Raw genomic sequence first — 20,058 nt, 5'->3', positions numbered from 1 at the left:
CGTTGTAACGCATGCGTGGTAAAGGCATGCGTTGCAAGGGAATTCGTTGTAGCGTCATACATTCCTCGGAGACACCCCCAGGGGATATGATGTTTTCAGAGGCACCTCTTTGCATATACACAAAGCATTCCTCGTTCATAATAATATTGACCAAGTCAATAGGCGTGACCTTTCTGTAAGTGAAAGTGAATCTTCATTCAGTATCTGTGTGGTTATGTGAGTCATTGGCTGAATTAATAAATTAGGGTATTGATGGCTGCATCGGCTAGAGACTAAATGCACGAGCGATTGGATGCATCAATTAATGGAAGAATGGATGGATGAATGGCTGAATGAATGAGTGCTTTGATAGATGAAGCTGGCAAGGACAATGTGTGGGGGAAATGAAGTGCCTGGACAGTGTGGCTTAGTCACAATCGGAGTGCCTGGGAAATGTGAAATGTAAGGGTAGAGTGTCTCCATGTCTCCAGCAGCCGTGTTCCCGTTTTTATCGCAGCATTTCTCCTTCCGCACACACTGGCATTTCTCTGTCCACAAAGCATTCCTCGTTCATAATAATATTGACCAAATCAATAGGCGTGACCTTTCTGTAAGTGAAAGTGAATCTTCATTTAGTATCTGTGTGGTTATGTGAGTCGTTGGCTAAATTAATAAATGAGGGCATTGATGGCTGCATCGGATAGAGACTAAATGCATGAGCGATTGGCTGCATCGATTAATGGAAGTATGGTTGTATGATGTAAGGGTAGTGTGTCTCCAACTCTCCATGTCTCCAGCAGCTGTGTCCCCGTTGTCATCACGGCATTTCTCTTTCCCCGCACACTGGCATTTATCTGCCTATTTCTCCTTCCACGCACACTGGCATTTAAAAACAATGGTTTTTACTTTGATGCATGCTTCAAGTGCTGGGGTCATGTCTTCAGCAGCCGTGTCCCCGTTGTTATCGCAGCATTTCTCCTTCCGCGCACACTGGCATTTCTCTGCCTTTTCTCCTTCCGGGCACACAGCGTCATGTCTTTAACAGCCGTGTCCCCGTTAACATCGCTAGCGATGTAAATCTCACTGCGCTGTTGTAGCATGCGTTATGAAGGCATGCATTGTAAAGCCGCCTGCGAGGTGAAAGTCGCGTTGCGATGGCACCGCGTGGTAACACCATTGTTGTAACGGGTGTTTCCCCTGAAATTGTAGATGGGAAAGGCTGTTGATGCTAGCCCAGTGGGGTTAGGTGCCATCCTTACCTAGCACCCAGGACATCCTAATGCCACAAGACACATTGTAGTTTATGCTAGCCGAGGTTTGTCAACAACAGAACAAGCTTATTCGCCGTTCAAAAAAAGAAAAACTAGCTTTAGTGTGGGCTTGTGTTAATTTTCATGTGTTCCTGTAGGGAAAAAATGTCACAGTTGTCACTGACCACCAAGCATTGCTGACCATTTTCGGCAATCGTAAAGCCAAGATGACCCCTCGCCTTAAGGTGGGGGTTACGATTCTAGGAGTAGGATTATACGATTGTTCAACGTCCAGAATAAGTTCAAATTCCTGTGGACTACCCTTCACGTGCACTACTATTGTTTCATGGCACTACCTCTAAAGTGGGTGATGCTTATGTTGACTTCATTGTGAAGTCCAGTACCCCTGCTGCCATATCAGTAATGCAAATCATTGCTGATACAAGTACAGACAGGAATTTGCTAATACTCAAAGACATTATTATACACCAGTCGTGGCTAACACATTTGACCTCTTCATGATGACCTTGAATAACAGAAATTAAAAAATGTGCAAGAACAACTTTCAGTTCCTCTAGAAGGCATCATTTTAAGAGGGTCGAGAATTGTCATACCCAGGTGTCGGAGACAACAAGTATTTGGACTGGACCGTGAGGGACACAGTGGGGTTGATGCTATGAAACTAGCTTTACGAGACATAACTTTGTTTTCCAGTCTTGATGAAAGAGTTCAAAAAGAGTTAAAGGTCTGTCATTTGTGAATTAGTTTATCCTCTAAGACAACCCCATAGCCGTCAAACATGTCTGATCCCTCAAAGCATGCCTTGGAGAAGATTGCAATCAACTTCTTTGGACCCCATGACAATGGACATCATCTACTAATAATTGTTGATGCATATTTCTATTTTCCTCTGGTGGAAGATCTGTCGTCAGCTACTCATGACAGTCATTGAGAGACTAGAGAATAATTTTGCAACTTTAGGAATTCTATCAATTTCGAAATAGGGACAATGGCCCGCCTTTCAATAGTCAGGAGTTTAAAGACTTTCTCACTCATTTAAATATCAAGCATCAAAAAAGCACACCTCTCTGGCCACAGGTGAAAGGTGTGGTTAAAAAATTTAAGAGTACCCTCAAGAAGACCGTTCAGCATGCTGCTTTGGAAATGCTTGAACTCAAATTAGTTCTTCAGTCTACGCTTCATGCATTCAGGTAAACTCCACATTCTACCACAGGTAGTAGTAGTAGTAAGCATACTTTTATAGCGCAACTATCACCCAGAGGGTATCCTGGCGCTTTGACTCATAATGACCTAGCCCACACAACAAAAAGGAGTTACACATCCCTAGGAAAAAGATGGGATTTCAAGCCTTTCTTGAATGAAGCAAGATTGTCAATGCTCCTTAATGTTAGCGAGAGAGAATTCCAAAGTTTGGATGCAGTGTGACCAAAGGAACGGCCACCCATTCGCACCCTTTGCATTCTAGGCACCGCCACTAGATAGGCTGATGAGGACCGTAAAGATCTGGCTGGGGTGTCCCATGTTTGGGAGAATCATGGGTAAAGTCCTAAAATTGACCAATGAGAGATCTATTGACCTTAATAAACTTCAAACCATTGATTTGTCTCACAAGTGCAAAACAACGACCCATGCACACTGATGACGATGTGCTCAGAACACGCTATACCACAGCAGACCAAGTGATTGTCATGCAGAAACAGAAACAAAAGTCTGATGCTCCTTTTAATGCTGGACCACTGAGAGTTGTGAACAGTAAAGGAGACATGGTGACTGCTCACCATCCTGGATAGATTAACGCAAGATTTTTCGCATTTCAAGCACCTGTCTCGACTTTCACCAACTCCAGGAGTGAGCCATATTCAGAGTCCAGAAAGCCAAATGTATCGATGTTTGTCTCCAATGCTAGTCACGGGCCCTTCTTTGGTATCTCCGCAGATCTGGGCAATTTGTTTGGGCGCCAAAACAACTTAGTGAGGAGTTGTAATGTGCGTATGTATTATTGGTACATTTTGGTTTAACAAAGGGGGGAGATGTAGTGTCTTGTGAGTTAGAGATGACGGGCCCTTTGGTTCCTGACAGACTCTATACAACAGTGACAAAAGCTGGATCTTATCTTTTATTTTTATCTGTAAAGAAAACATTAAACATTTTGGAAAATATTAGCTCAAATTTGCTGCTTTTTTCATATTTCCACAATTAAAATGCTACTGTTACACGATTTTGGGGATTTGGCTTATATGTTGCACAAGTTTTTTTGAAATCCCTGCACACAGGCAGAATTTGTTACTATATGTAACTATCAATGAGGATCCAAGAGCAGAGATGCATTTGACCCAGTACGTGTTTAAAGTTATTTAAAAAAGAATGAAGATCCTATAATCCAGAATTGAGGACGCATCAGAACCAGCATGTGTCAGGGACATCATTGAGCTGAAGAAAGTGATTTAGGATTGGCCAGAAGAGCGGAAGTTTAAAAAAAAAAAAGTGGCATGATTTCAATAAGAAAACTATGAAAAACAATTACATATGTAAATTTAAAAAAAAGAAAAGACCAAATGAAAAGTGTGCCAGCAATACAGACCAAGGAAAGAGCCCAGTGATACACCATAACTGTGTTGTAATTGCATTTATATAGCACATACTACACCATATGAGGCGTCAAAGCTCTTTTTCTGCGAGTAGCACGCCACTCAGGAACCCAAAGAATTAGTGGTGACTAAGTATAGTTTAATATGAAATTTACTTGAGCGGTGGATGTAGAAGTTTGTTTTTTGGATTGAAGAATACAGTGGTGAGATCGAAGCGGGATGGGTGTGGAGATTATATATATATATATATATATATATATATATATATATATATATATATATATATATATATATATAGTGTTTGCTAGTCAACCCTGCTGCATAATTTGGCCCCTCCCGTGCCACATAATTCCAGCAGCCCCCTGTGCCAATTATGGTCGCAGCCCTACGGTAAGGCCATAGGCCTGATCTGTTTAATATGAAAAGCTAAGATAAAGGAAGCAGGCCGGACATAGCAGATATTAAACTACAGGGTGACCTGTTAATACTCTGTATTTAGAACCTCAGAAAGGCATTTCATTACATGGAAATCCCAGATTCTCGTTGTAGGTAGGGGACATGGAGTACATTATCCCCTCGGAGAAACCACAGGGATAAAAAAAATTGGACAGTGAGAACCCTTGCTAGGCCCACTTAGAAAAGCTAGTATTTTAATTTCTGAACTGGAATTGTGTATACATGTGTAATTGTATTATTGTGTGCCCACTGGCTACCATGTGGAAAAGCTGAAGCTCAGTACATTAGGTTTGAGGTGGTTACGAAGCCATGCCCCTGATTAGGGCTGTGGGACTAATTGATTCAATGGGAAAAGTTATGTCTGCCACCATAGGTATGATTATGAAACGTTATGACAAAGGCCCGATTTATTTATTGGGGAAAGCGTTAATGCCAATAGGCCTTTAGAGGCGGATTGTTATCACGCCTTGTTACAGGCTCCGACAGATATTTTGTTCCATGAAATCTCACCGGTGGCTTTGGTGGTGACAAATCCTGGTGGTAGAAGATGTTTACTGCAAAAGTCCTTATTGAGCTACTGAAGAGGATTTGTACATAGCTCTAATTTTAGAACTATGTGCTCGATGCTTGTCACTTCAGGCAGCTGATGTTGATGATGGTGACAAACCAATGGTAAAGGATATAGTCCTTAGTGCTTTATTGGGAAACATTACAGCAAATGCCAGGGGTTTGATCAATTTAACCCCTTCCATGCTCATGACGAGCTGAGCTCGTCATGTAACGCGGCTTTTTGAAAATTGCTGCACAGCGCAAAAAAAAGCCACCGCACGCATGCGGTTAATATGGAACATTATGACAAAACCAGTTGGCCTGACCTGACTTATTGTGAAAAGCATGTGCTAAAGCCAATGGACGGTAATGGGGATTATTATTACACTGTGTTGAAACGTGTCAGTAAGGATGTTGTTAGGGAGAGGGTGTGGCGTAATGGCCAGAAATGCTGATTTCGGAGCTGGAGATCCAGGTCCAAGTCTCACGGCAGCTCAACACCCTAAGATTCTGTGCAAATCACAATCTCCCCGTGCCTATTGACAGCACCTAGAGACTCTCAGGGGTGATTAGCCGCACTATACAAATCAATTCTGTGGAAACAAAGAGTAATTTTGTAACAATTTTATAGTCAGAATTCAACAATGTGATTGGCCTATAAGAATTAGGATCCTTCGATTCCTTCCCCTTCTTAAGAAAACTGAACACCATTCCATCTTGAAAGGACGCTGGGATTGGACCTCCCCCAAACATGGAGTTTAATAATAACAGAAAAAGTTCCAAGAAGGAGCTAAAAAAGACCAAGAAAAACTCTGCAGGAAGTCCATCCGGACTTTCTTTTTGTCGGGGGGGGGGGGGGGGGGGGAGGAGAGCCGCATTATACAAATCCAAGTATTATTAATATTATTATTGTTTAATGGATTCTCAGAGATCCGGATGGTGTGGTTTTGGAATGGTGACCCACGTGAACAAACCCGGTGGAGAGAAGATTTGAATTCTGATAATCCTCTTCAGGGATTTTTTTATTGTTTTAACAACTATAATGTGCATATTTGTAATTTTATAAATGCGTGCCTGATGGTTGCCGTGTACGGTTTACCTAGTTGGAAAACTTGTCCTCAATACAGGACGTCTGAGGAGACAAGCCAATGGTAAAAGCTACAGTCCTGATTGGTTCCTTAGGAAAAGTTATTTCAGATGCCTGATGACCTGGTTATTATGAAAAGTTCAGATAAAAACAAATGGGTGATTTATTTACTATGAAACGCACATGTTAAAGCCAATAGGTGAGCATCATGCTTTGGCATTGCGCAAAGTGCATCACTGGGTCACCATTTTAAGATGGGCAACACGTCGGCTCTAAATGTGGCGGCTGTGCAGGAACTTTAAAACAAAGATCGACTATCTACAAATACCGCTGCTAGGCAGCCGCTTCACCCTTCGCCTACTTCTCCTGTTGCAAGCACAGGCGGATCAGGTTTAGGAGACAGCAGGTGTTCTTTTAATGTATCTTCTTCCTGCAATATGGATTTGGCCCACGCTATAGCAAACCCGAAAAGCAACAAATCAGTGCCCTGGAGATGAATGAATGACGAGGCAACACTTCACTGACCAGCACTGATTTCAGATTTTTATTGAAGGTTGGGTAAACACGGTAAGCGGTCAGTTGAACCTGGCACACTGGACAGTTCTTGCAATGCTGGATTTGAGTACCTGCGAGAGGGTGTGAAGTAGCAATGAGGGGTCAGTTTCAAAAGCTACTCTGGCCCAGCTGCTTTTAACCTGAAACAGTGGTCTTTGAATGCAATTGTCTGACACACTGGCAGCAGACAGAAGTCTCAGTGTGTGTAATGCGAGCTTTAGAATGAAGCAGAGACCGACAGCTTGGTTTAGGATTTTGACAAACCTTTGAATTCATTATTAGTAACCTCAGGCACAACTGAATTAGCCCAGGTGTAGAAGCACCTAGTCCCTTGCTATTTGTTGCCAGTATGCTGATCCAAGAGCGGACACTCTAGTGAACATCAGATTAGAGTTACTGTTCATACTGCAAGATCAGGACGAGGGATTCCTGCAAACATGGACCCCCTTCCTGCAAAAGACTCCTTCCCTGAAACATATCTGTTGCTGCCGTTCGTCCCCTCCCTCACCATACCCTCCCCATGCACGCCCCCCTCCCCCTGCTTATCACTCCTCCCCTCCAGCAAATGGGGAATGATGCAAGTCTTACTCTGCGATACAAAAGGGGATGATGGACGGAGCATCTGAACAAATCAAACACTCACCCCCAGTCAACTTATCTGGGTTTAATCCATCACCATTCTTTAGTTCACTCAGCCACCCCAGTTCAGACATGGCTATATGCAAATCAGTCTGACCCTGTGCCTCGTGGGAACAGTCCAGCCCGAACTGCCAAGCCATGTCTTCCCTGGACCGGAAACAAGCATCCTGGGACCGGTTTCGGATTCATAATCCTCATCAGCCAGGCTATCTTGAATCCAGTGGCCAAGTGAACAAGGGACTCATGTCTGAGCATACCCTGCCACACTTAGGGCGAACAAAGCGATACAAAAGGGGATGATGGACGGAGCGTTTGAACAAATCAAACACTCACCCCCAGTCAACTGATCTGGGTTTAATCCATCACCATTCTTTAGTTCACTCAGCCACCCCAGTTCAGACATGGCTATATGCAAATCAGTCTGACCCTGTGCCTCGTAGGAACAGTCTAGCCCGAACCGGTCCTGGGAAGCTTGATTCCGGTCTAGGGAAGACATGGCTTGGCAGTTCGGGCTGGACTGTTCCCATGAGGCACAGGGTCAGACTGATTTGCATATGGCCATGTCTGAACTGGGGTGGCGGAGTGAGCTAAAGAACGGTGATGGATTAAACCCAGATCAGTTGACTGGGGGTGAGTGTTTGTATTGCCAAAGCTCCGTCCATCATCCCCTTTGGTTTTTCTTTGTTCGCCCTAAGTTGGCAGGGTATGCTCAGACGTGAGTCCCTTGCTCACTTTGCCACTGGATTCAAGCAAGCCCGGCTGAAGGCGGCTGTAATGCCAGAAACCGCTCCTGGGAAGCTTGATTCCGGTCCAGGGAAGACATGGCTTGGCAGTTCGGGCTGGACTGTTCCAATGAGGCACAGGGTCAGACTGATTTGCATATGGCCATGTCTGAACTGGGGAGGCGGAGTGAGCTAAAGAACGGTGATGGATTAAACCCAGATCAGTTGACTGGGGGTGAGTGTTTGTATTGTCAAAGCTCCGTCCATCATCCCCTTTGGTTTTCCTCGTAAGTCTTACACTGTCATGTTTTCCTTTTTGAAACTTTCAATAAATAGTTTGGAAACAAAAAAAAAAAAAGTTACTGTTCATAACAAACCCATTTTGTGATGCAGGGGACTGCAAGGAATGTATTCTTCAAGATTATATAACTATTTAGGCACAGGGGTCATGCTCCCTGCGCCTGTAATGCGGTCCCAGCCAAAACTCACACCTAAAGCATCTTAGATTCTGACTCGCTCAAGTAGAGGAGACTTAAACCAGTAGTAGTTTACAGTAAAAAAAAAAAAACTACATTTACAGTCACTTTTTAAAAGTTTAAATGAAAACTGCTTTTAACATAAAACTTTTCTTCTTCACAGAACGGCTCCAGAAGTTGTCCAACCCTCAGCTTAAAGAGAAGAGTCCAGTGCACAGAAGGCCTAGGCCATCCAAGGAAACGCCAGTTGCCTCGCCCACCAAAGCGAAAAGCGTGGCCCACAGCAAAAGAAGCTCTTCCCTCTCCAACAGGTCAACCTAAGAGTGCTTCCCAACCAGCTGTCAAGAGAGAACACCAGCACCTCCACGAGAGGGAGCTCCAAACACATAATCTTGTGCCCAGACACTCAAACTCCCACTACTGGTCTATGAAATGTACTTTAACTTCCCCACTAGAAGTATGAAGGCAGACAGTATGAGTCTTCACACCCAAGACCTTTACTACAGAAGAACCAACTTCTGCCCTAGAAAACACATACCTTGGACCACTAAAATCAGATGGCTTAAACGGACAATACAAATGTTTCAAGAAAAATCAGAATCATTGTTTGCATTTTGGCCCACCAAGAACAGACCACCATACATCAATCAACCAGTACAATAAACATTAGAACTGCTGCAACAAAGAAGAAGTGCACACGACTGGATATATCTTATGGGTTTCTCATACAGCTAGCAAGTGGTATTCCTAACTCTGCCCCAATCATAGATGGAGAAAAAACTGGGGAGCATCCAGTTACTGCTTAATATCCAGGAGGGTGCCCGATTTCTGGTGCTACATCAATGGAAGAGTCTCAATTGCCGGTCATCACCACCAAGCCAGAAGTTTGATCCATATGATTCCACTAGAGAAGAACTCCAATATTCAATATTATAGGAAAACCCAGGAGGACTTTGAACAGGTCTTAAAAAAGCAGTACCAAGTGCACAGTGAGACACCTCGTGTAACACAGTAAGCTAAGTTATCGCACCCCACTGAAATAAGGAACTGCAAATAAACTCTGGTACAAAATGCAGTAACATAAAATTTCTCACTAAAAGACACGGAAAGGATCACATGCAGGAAGTAAAAACTGTCCAATACTGATCAAACACAGAAAGGGAGCCAATGGGATGAGCTAAGAGAAGCAGTGATTAACACTTTCTGATGTACTGTCTCAAATACCAAGACTTTCCAGACATTTAGCTCCATGCAAAGAAAATAGGAGCATCTGATGGTAAAATTAAAAGAAAACTGCATCTTACTAAAGACATGTAAAATATATAATTTTTAAAGTGTGAAGGGAGCTCCAAATGATCTTAACAATAGGCAGGTCAAAATAACACACGTAAAAAATACCCTACTCCTTCACTGCATTGCGGTATCTTCTTTCTGGAATAGCGTTTTTGACTTTATCCACTCTTTGTAGGATCCGACTTGAAAAGGACTTCCTATCCCTAATTCAGGGATTTTTAGGTCCCCAATCCATTCGCAGAACGATAGACTTCTAGTGGACATACTACTAACTTCGGCTTGTAAGTTGGTATTGGCCAACTGGAAGAACACTGCTGCTACTTCCTTCCATGCTTTGCTGTACTGGATTACCTACCTAAGAGGGTCAGATAATATCAATCTCCAGAACTCCAGCTGGAAACCACAAAATAACAACGTCTGGGAGTCGCTTGACAGCTACTTTGCCACGACAAAACCCCTGACAATCCTCCATGGGTCATAAACGGTCTCTCCTCTTACTCGAACTCGGGTGGGAGCTTGCGCTCTGACAATGACAGCAGGTCACCGCCCCCAAAAGATGCGTTCCAACTCTGCGTGCCAAATATGTATGCTAAACTATGTATAATATGGATTCATTATGCTGTACTGTCACTTGTAATATGTGTCATACTCCCTGGCACAACTAGATCTCTGCTTGGCTGATATAATAGTGTACTGCCCTTGGACGGTAATGGGTCCCTCAGTAAACCGCTCTTTAATACCTTTAATTTTCCCTTATTGTGCCCTGGAAGCTGTACTCTTTCATTTTTCGGAGTTATTTTCTGTTTTTGTAGAGTGCACAGGTCATCAACTGATCCCTCACATGTAACTTGCTTATTATGTATCCTGCAATACTAGCATATCCTCTCCTTTGTTCTGTTTTTATAAAATCCAATAAAAACTCTGAAATAAAAAATATCCTGCAAAGCAAACTACTTGGCGTGCTGACAAAGTAGCCCGAGATGGATTTTTATGTATTGTAATCAACCCCCCACCAACTATATTCCAACATACAAGCCTAAAAGTTGACTCTAATCCAGCAATTCTAAATATGTGGCCCAGGGACCACTGGGGGGCGTATGGGGGAGGGGGGGGGAGTCACCAAAGCCTACTCAGGAGGTAGGCGATTGCTTAGAAAATTATATCAAATCAACATATCAAAATCTTATATCAACAGATTACTAATTGATAGATTATTTTAAAAATGAAGTGTGGGGGGTCTCAAGCTCCCCCACACGGTCCTGGGGACCACCACCACCCCGGGGCACTAATTATTTATAAGCGGGGTCCATTGCGGACACCAGGGACCACCACCTCCCAGGGGCTGCACACACGATGGGAGGGCGAACCACCTCTCAGCAATTCCACTGTGTGGGGCTTACTGGAGATAACAGCAAGACTAGTTGGCCCCTAAGAACCTCCAGCAGTGAGGGAGACTTCATTCCCCCGCCAAGAAGCGCTTTGCAGAGTGGTGGGTAAAGGTGGCATGGCCTGCTATCAGAACTTATCAATCCTGCTGTGTTAGACTTACTGGGGGTAATAGGAGGGGTAGTTGCCCCCCCCCCAGGATTTCCCTGCTGGCCAACTACCCCATCTGTTACCTCCAGTAAGTCCCACACAGTGCAATTGCTAAGAGGTTATTGGAGGCTACGTCCCCCCCCCCCCCCCTTTGTCAACCACTCTGCAAAAGCGCCTCCTGGCACACTACTGGTTGGGTGATGAAGTCTACTTTACTCCTGAGGGACTTTGGGGGCTAAGAAGCCCTCCTTGTACCTCCTGTGTGTCATACGCAGCAGAATTTCTGAGCACTGGTCGGAGGACCAGCCCCCTTTCTCCACCACTCTGCAAACACGACTACTAGTTAAAGAAGCATTAGCAATGCAATAGGTCTCGCATTTTCGTGAGTTAGAGCAATTGGCTTTGTAAATATAAAGGTTGTTTACTAATTTTTTTTTAGAGTGGATGTACGTTGTGTGTTGTGGAAATATAGGGTATGTTGTGCAGTGAAATTATGTGGATAGAAAGTATGTGGTATTTAGTGAATAGGAACTATGTAGAATGGGATTATGTGTTATGGAGAGTAATTATGTGGTATGGTAGTCTGTGTTGTGGAGTAGTAACCTCATTTCCATAGAAGTAGTCTTCCTCGTTTCCAGAGTAGCTAAACTATAAAGTCAATGAGACACAAAAAAAGAAGCAATTACGGAGGAGAACTTCTGGACCTAGTCCGAGGTACGAGCAGGGCCACTGGAATTATGCAACTGTTCGGCCGCACCTATTTTTGCGAAATTATACATTTTCCATATTTGCCACATAAACCCTCATCTGCAACATAATCTGCAGATTTGAACAAAACAAATCTTGTTTCTAGCTCAAACTTCTCAAACGTTACTAAAAATGCAGCGACAAGTGGTACAGGCCTTTGCAAAGCTGGAATGGTCACCTGTTACTTATAGCGACATGTGGGTGCTAAATTTGTAGTAATGGCGCGCAAACCACTCTTGCGTCTTTCTGCCCCTCTCTTGCCTCTTTCTGCATTTCTCTTGCTTCTTTGTGAACCTTTCTTCCTCCTTCTGCACATCTCTTGCCTCTTTCTGCACATCTTTCTTTCTGCACCTCGCTTGCCTCTTTCTGCACCTCTCTTGCCCCTGTCTGCACCTCTCTTGCCTTTGTCTGCACCTCTCTTGCCTTTGTCTGCACCTCTCTTGCCTTTCTGCACCTCGCTTGCCTCCGTCTGCACCTCGCTTGCCTCCGTCTGCACCTCGCTTGCCTCTTTCTGTGCCTCTCTTGCTTCTTTCTGCACCTTTTTCTCTTTCTGCCTTTCTTCCTTTCTGCAGATCTCTTGCCTTTCTGCAGATCTCTTGCCTTTCTGCACCTCTCTTGCCTCTTTCTGCACCTCTTGCCACACACCTGTTGCTTCTTTCTGCACCTCTTGCCTCTTTCTGCACCTCTTCTTTCTGCACCTCTTGCCTCCATCTTCACTTGCCTCTTTGCACTTCTCTTGCTTCTTTCTGTGATACTCTTTCTGCAAATTTCTTCCTCTTTCTGCACATTTCTTCCTCTTTCTGCAGTTCTCTTGCTTCTGTCTGCACTGCTCTTGCTGCTTTCTGTATTCTCTTTCACCTCTGCACTGCTCTTGTCTCTTTCTGCACATCTCTTGCCTCTTTCTGCACCTTTCTTCCTCTTTTGGCAGTTCTCTTGCTTCTTCCTGCACCTCTCTTGCCTCTTTCTGCACCTTTGTTTCTCTTTCTGCATGTCTTACCTATCTAGGTGTAGTTAGAAATTAGCATTTAAAACAACCTTAGAAATTCACTGAAAAAAACATATTTTAGGGATGTTATAGTTTGGAATTTGCATTTTAAAAAACCTTAGAAATTCATAGAAAAAATAAAATGAAGGTTGTAATATGTGATGTCATCAGCAGTGCATTGCAGGGGCGCACGTTATAGTTAGCACACCTAACTAAAACAGCTGAATTTCTCTGGTTTTGTGCGAGTGAAATGTCAGCGTAACTATAACGTCCCTGTAACCTCTGGTTTTTTTCTATGTATATATGTATATATATTACCTACTGGCGGTCGCCAGTAGGTATATATAGTTAGGATTTTTTCTCTATGGGTTTTTTGAAAATTCTATGTCTAATAACTTTGGCGTTTGTGGACGGAATTGGCTGAAATTTTCAGGAAAATGGCACATTTTGTTTCTGAGCAGCCCTTGAAAATTTGGGGGGGGTTCGTCCAGGGGGGGCCGAGAAAAAAGGGGGGTCCCAAAACGTGTTTTTAACATTGAGTTTTCCATAGGGCGGTTGGCCTCACTTTTAGCCCGAACGGCTGAATGGATTTGCACGAAACTTGGCAAAATTGTAGGGACTGGTAGCCCGATGTGCCTTTTGTAGGTCTCAATATATGTGCTCCAGTGGATTTTGAGAAATTAACGTTTAAAAAAAGATATATATCTGTAAGCGCGGACCAGGCAGCGCTCTGGTTCGCGGACTTTTCGCGCAACGGAGCTTTGTGAAGCGAAGCTGATTGGTTCTCCGGCGTCTGTCAACATTCCAAACAGTCCGTAGCGGCCGCCATCTTGTCTCTCGGTAGGATCGAGAGACAAGAGGAGGTTAAAACAAAGGGGGAAATAACTATAAGGGGGCATAGTAGATCCTCGCTGACCCCCTAGGTTTGATGTGGAGGTTTTAAAAGGGCCCCGCGGGGCAAAAAAAAATAATAAAAATAATAATTGAACGGCTGAATGGATTTGCACGAAACTTGGCAAAATATTAGGGACTGGTAGCCCGATGTGCCTTTGCTAGGTCTCAATATATGTGCTCCAGTGGATTTTGAGAAATTAACGTTCAAAAAAAGATATATATCTGTAACAGCGCTCCGCTTCGCGTAACGGAGGTTTGCGAAGCTGATTGGTCATTCTGTCACTGGGCTATAGTTGGGCTACATCTGGCTGATATTTGGGCTACATTTGTTTTTTTGTGTGTCTGGCGGCCATCTTTGGGCTACATTGGGCTACATTGGGCTTCATTGGGCTACATTCGGCTAATTAGCAAATAGCTCATCGCAAACTAGGAATGGTAAAGAATCGCTATTTATTCCTTAAAGTTCGCTATTTAGGAAATGCAAATAACTTTGATGATACATATGGCGGTTCATCTCTAACAAGATAAGAAGCATAGGGATAGATTTATGATGACTGGCGCATCACCAGGGATGTGTTAGTCATTCTGTGCCGCTGTTCCGTCACCTATGGTGTGCTGCATTTACAATGCGGCGCATCATGGGGCAAAAACAGCACAGATGCGTGATGTATCTGTGCCGTAAAGGTGGCGCATTGCTGGAGTTGTATCGCAAGTGTGATGAAGCTCCAGCAAGGGTCGGGGGTGCCCCTGTCGCAGGGTTTCTGTTCTCACACAGAACTGTGGACAGAGGATTGGAACCTCGGCGAATTAGGGTGTCCCAAAACTCACGTTAGTAATCAAAAACTATTTAGCAAGCTAGGTACAGTGTCACATTGGATATAACAAACTCTCAATGTTTAGACAATCCAGAATATGAACTTATAGTACCTCAGGATACGTGGAACTCATGAACAGTCGGTCGTTATAGATTTCTTAGAAACCAGAACATGGAGTTAAGAAGAACAGATGTGTATTTGAAATGTTTATTTACTAATGCCGTCTTCTCAGGCGTAGTACCGTAGATAATAAAAGTACACATATTATCAGTAGCAAAATTACCAGCATAGTTACTAGTACATAAAAAGTGAATGGTGATAGTATGTTAACATGCTGTAAATGAATAAGAGTTAGCAACACTTATAAGCAGCCGCGGGCCGTGGAGGGAGTTACGGTGAGGCAGGGAGGCGGGGAGGGGGAGAAGCAGGGTGGAGAATACAAGTACACATATTATCAGTAGCAAAATTACCAGCATAGTTACTAGTACATAAAAAGCGAATGGTGACAGTATGTTAACATGCTGTAAATGAATAAGAGTTAGCAACACTTATAAGCAGCCGCGGGCCGTGGAGGGAGTTACGGTGGGGCAGGGAGGCGGGGAGGGGGAGGGGCAAGGTAGAGAGGGCTCCACCCTGCTTCTCCCCCTCCCCGCCTCCCTGCCCCATCGTAACTCCCTCCACGGCCCGCGGCTGCTTATATCTCACCCTCCCTAATACACATATTATATTATTTGCTAAGAAGGTCTCTTTGTGTTGGTTTAGGGCGTGCCCATACTTTAGTGTCTTAGATTTGAAGGAATCACATCAGCATACACCAGCTCTCTCTTCATGTGAACCGCATCAACTGTTGTGTATGTGTGTTCGGCAAAGCAATATAAAACCCGCCTCATGCCCAGAATTGGCAGAAGTTGCACTTATGTTATGAGTATGAAGTCGTGGAGATCAGACCTCATAACAATTCTGTATCGTGTTGTTCTTGAAACTTTAGCACTCGCTGTACAGATATAGTTTAACAAGTAAAGCAGATAGTAGACCAATAACATATTATTCTCATGTAAACCACGATGAACTACTAGGTGGAAAGCTAAAGCAACAACTAAGTGTCGTGTGCAGAAGTTGCAAAAAAGGAAAAATGGCGTTTAAACCGGTAATGAGCCCATGCTAACTTAACACGGTGTAAAGATATCCAGGACCTAGATGACACCTCCTCATGATCCGGAAACGAACTGAATAAGATAATAGAAGTGCCATCTCATGAGAGCAGATTGCAAGTTTATATGTGGACGGTCCGCAAGGTAAAGCATTAAAAACTAGGAAAATTCAATGCTAAAGAAAAATAAAACAGCCAAGTACTTTATCGAGTCTTAAGCCAATAGGCAAGGTAAATAATAAAAACTTGACAAATAAGTCAATGAATTGTCAATGAAATGCTAGTACTCAGCATATCAAACATGAAAAAGGTCTATGAATTAACTGTGTATGCAAAATAAGCTGCAACAGCCTCCAATAGGAAGTCACCGTCTTCATCCGAAAACAGTTCAGCCATCCAATTTAAAAGCAGAAAAGAACATACGTGCTCTCCCAGCACCGGATCCTCTATCACCATCAGAGGACAGCTCGGTGGGTTTTCAAGAAAGCTGTGTTCCAAGAAAGACTGTGCTGCCGCCAGTAAATTCCAGGGACCAAGTAGTCCATGCATCAATGCCACAGCCATAATCCTTTCGCCAGGACAAATCAACTCGTGAGTAATGATAGGAGTCATCAGCTGATTAAAGTCGACGTCAGGAGAAACCGGTCCGCAGAGACACAAATCAATGGCCCAATCGAAATCACAGGTCAGGCAGTGAAATACAGGCTGGACACAGGTGAAGTAGGAGAACCGAAAAGATAATCCATATGCCGTGCTTAATATCGCCAACGGCATTGTGCCATAATATTCTAGCATGCGATTGCGGAACAGTGTCAGCAGCTGCAGGGTCGGAGGTTGCATAGGAGGGACATCCATATTTAAAAATGTAAAAAAGCACAAGAGCGTCCGCTGGTAATGCAAGTAAAAATGCCAATCCACGAACCAGAGTGCAGAAAATACAATGAAAGGGAGCAGGGATGACTCCAAAGATTTTCTCAAATGAAGTCACGAGACCACTGGTAACAACTTTAAAAAAGTGTGCCAGGGATTTTGTGGAGGATGCGTTAAAGATAGTCGGAAACATGTTGCTGAAATTGAAAGGCAAACCTGTGTACGGGTGTTCGCTATGTGAAGTACGAAAGTTTCACGGGCCGAACTCAAGGCCACCTCTCTCTGAGACAAAAGAGCTCTTATTCTTGCCATGCCGTTGAAACGTGTCCCAAGGTTGGTATTTGTGGCCAGATTGAAAACTCCCTATGTTCATGTGTGGGAGGAAATAGAACATTTCTGCAGCAAATAACCCGTTCACTTACTGTTACGATAAAAGGAATACTTTTAATTAACTCAGAACAATCTTCATTATTGAGCATCAAATAACTACCATTTTCCAACAACTTGAACGTGGGGATGATAGCAGGAACTGGCGTGCCTTGCAACACGCAAGCCATATTTGGTCGGTGTTTGTTGCATGAATCGTGTAACTGTATGTGCCTACACATTAGTGAATGATCTGGCGTCTCAGTGCATTCCTCTCCATTCAGATAAACTTCTTGATCATCTTTGAAACATCTGTATGTGTATGGAAGCGACCAGACCTCATGAACAAAAGCACTACCTAAAGGTTCATAAAGACCTATTGGTATATATTTCATACAATTTGAAAACTTATATAAAGCAAAAGGCAGCGTTATTAAACCGTGGATAAGGCATGTTGCCAAAAAACCCGCAATCCTCTGCTGATGATGTCACTGAGCATGTCATGAATGATGTAATATGTGACATCATCAGCAGTGGATTATGGGTAATAGTATCTCTAGTTTACTCCCCTATAGCTGTCTTTCTTTTAACATAAGTGTGTGTTTCCTTCCCTTATACTTACTGTTTTTGGTTCGCTTCCAGTTCGCGTACCAGCGAGCGAACTAGGAAGCGAACTAAGAGAAATAGAGGTTGGCACAGTTCCAAATATTGTACCAATTTTTTAATAACGGGGAGGTAGTTCTGAAAAGAACTTTTTTTTTTATTTTTCTGAACATTTTTTTACTGTTTTTGAATTTTTCGGAACAGTTTTATATTTTTTTGGGTTTTTCTTGGAGGGGGCAATGAAAACGATTCATTGTAAAGGGCTCAACAGGAGCAACAAAACAAAAAAAAGAAGTATTTATTATTTTGGGCGTTTCGGACAAACTTGCATATGATAGTCAATAGCTCTGTTGATCAGAGTGATGCTTCTTTCTCCGTAGGAAATGAATCCATCGCAAAATACGCAGGTGTGTTTTACTTCACCAAATCTCATTTGTATATTTGGCACCATCTCCCTGCCCTCTGGTCCCGTTACTTCCGGTACAACAGATCTTCTGGCCATAATAGGGAGATTATCTAGGTCGTTCCGAAACTGTGCAGCACTGTAGTTGTTAGGATGCCACCTAGTCATATGGCGATGCATTGTGTAGTTTCCGAAACTGTATTTTTTGTCGGTCCCTCTGGACAGTCTATCTTGACATATAAGGCAAGTTACGTATCTTGCATTTACTTTTTTCTGACCTTTGGGAATTTTAAAAAATTGCCAAATGAAGTTTTCTTTCCGGTGAGACGTCTTGGGCTGCTCAGGCAAAAACTGCCTCTCTTCGTGCTCGTCCTCCTGTTCCTCTTCTTCTTCTTCTTGTTGAATTACAACTTGAGCAGGTGGTCCACTCTTCCTTGGATGTGGTGGAGGTGGTGGGGAAGCACCAGCTGAAGCTACTAAAGAAGCCATTGCTCAGTGATCACAAAGGGTCTTTCTCTCACAATGATGAAAGAAGGAGGGATTTTCATCATTTGGGAAAAACAAGAGTTCTCAACCAATCAAAAGTGTTCATTTTAGATTATATGACCTAGTCTTACATCATTAGGAAACCAAAAGTGAAATGAACCAATGAAAAGTGTTATTACCAAGTCACATGACTTGCTGTGTTTACGTTAAGCGCTTTGCAGGGCCTCCCGGTTTGCTTCCAGAAACCTGCGCTTTGGCACTCGCTTCGCGTACCAGTTCGCTAACGTAGCACGTCATATGACGTATCACGCGACAACGTGAAACGTCATGCGGACGGGAGGCGTCACGATGTTGTTTTCTAACGCGGCACTTGCGGTAAAGAAACGTTTACCGGCTCGCGGTCTATTTCGCGGCATCAAGGTCAGCTAACGGGAAGCTTCCCGATTCGCGAAGCGGGAACGAAGAAAAAAAAATATTTAAAAAAAAAATTATTCATAAACATATAAAATATATTTTTGGATTTAAAGAAGAATACATTTTACAGCTACAGATATTAGCTGTTAAAAAAACCAATGAAATTCACAGAAAAAACCATAGGTTATAGACCATATATAGTTAGGAATTAGCATTTACAAAACCTTGAAAATTCACTGAAAAAACCATAGGTTATAGACCATATATAGTTAGGAATTAGCATTTAGAAAACCTTATTTTACTCACACAAAACCATTGAAATTCCATATATAGTTAGTTGCACTAACTATATATCGCGCACCCGCAATCCACTGCTGATGATGTCACATATTACATCATTCATGACATGGTCAGTGACATCACTGATGACATCACTGATGACATCTCAAATGACATCACTGATGACAACATCCAGTGACTGTATGTTTCTGTAAAGTTAAAATATGTCTTAGATATTGAAGAATGAGTGGATGTATAAGTGTCTGGATGAAGGATTTAGTAGGTGCGTGACTAACTGTATGAGTGAGTGATTAAATGTGTCTCACTGAATGCATGGGTTAGTGACTAAACTGTCTTAATTTGTGCATCATTATGTCTGTTGTGATGTAAACTGCTGCATGTGTTGATCATTAGCTATACGAGAGGCTATATGTGTTATTAATTGGTTGCCCAAGTATTTCTATGGGAGATTGAGTTTGTGTGGGGGTGGCTGGGAGGTGTGTGACTCTGTGCATAGATGTGTGAGCAGTTGATTCACTAGGTGTATGAGTTCAAGAGTGCATGTGGAAAAAGCTACATGGGCGGTTGACTGTGTGCATGAGTGTATTGATGAGTGAATGGATATCTCAATGCTACATGTCATAGTAAGTACATATGTAAAACACAGTACATGTGAGAGTTGGCATATATAAATAACTGTGCATGAGAGCCACTGAATGTGTGAGTGGCTGTATGGATCATTGTGAACTTGTATCAGGGATTGTATAAGAGAGTAAATATGTGTTAGTATATGTTTGAATAAGTAAGGTGTGTATAACTGTATAGTTGAGGAAATGGAGGTGAGATTGTTTCTTTGCATGACTGACTAGGTGTGTGAGTAACTCCATGGATGAGT

The 20,058-nt window shown here is 43.0% G+C and overlaps 1 protein-coding gene across 1 annotated transcript in view; it reads left to right on the top strand.

Annotated features, from left to right (window-relative positions):
- Positions 1-10,559, top strand: part of C11H22orf15 (chromosome 11 C22orf15 homolog) — a 116,376-nt gene extending 105,817 nt beyond the window's left edge. Inside the window, exon 5 of the mRNA XM_078667820.1 lies at positions 8,486-10,559. Coding sequence (XP_078523946.1) covers positions 8,486-8,643 — 158 coding nt within the window. The 3' untranslated portion in view covers positions 8,644-10,559. The remainder of the gene's footprint in view (positions 1-8,485) is intronic.
- The last annotated feature ends 9,499 nt before the right edge of the window (positions 10,560-20,058 follow it).

This window comes from Lissotriton helveticus, chromosome 11, assembly GCF_964261635.1.
Source record: "Lissotriton helveticus chromosome 11, aLisHel1.1, whole genome shotgun sequence".
Taxonomy (NCBI): domain Eukaryota; kingdom Metazoa; phylum Chordata; class Amphibia; order Caudata; family Salamandridae; genus Lissotriton; species Lissotriton helveticus.
This window is presented reverse-complemented; position numbering and strand designations above follow the sequence as displayed.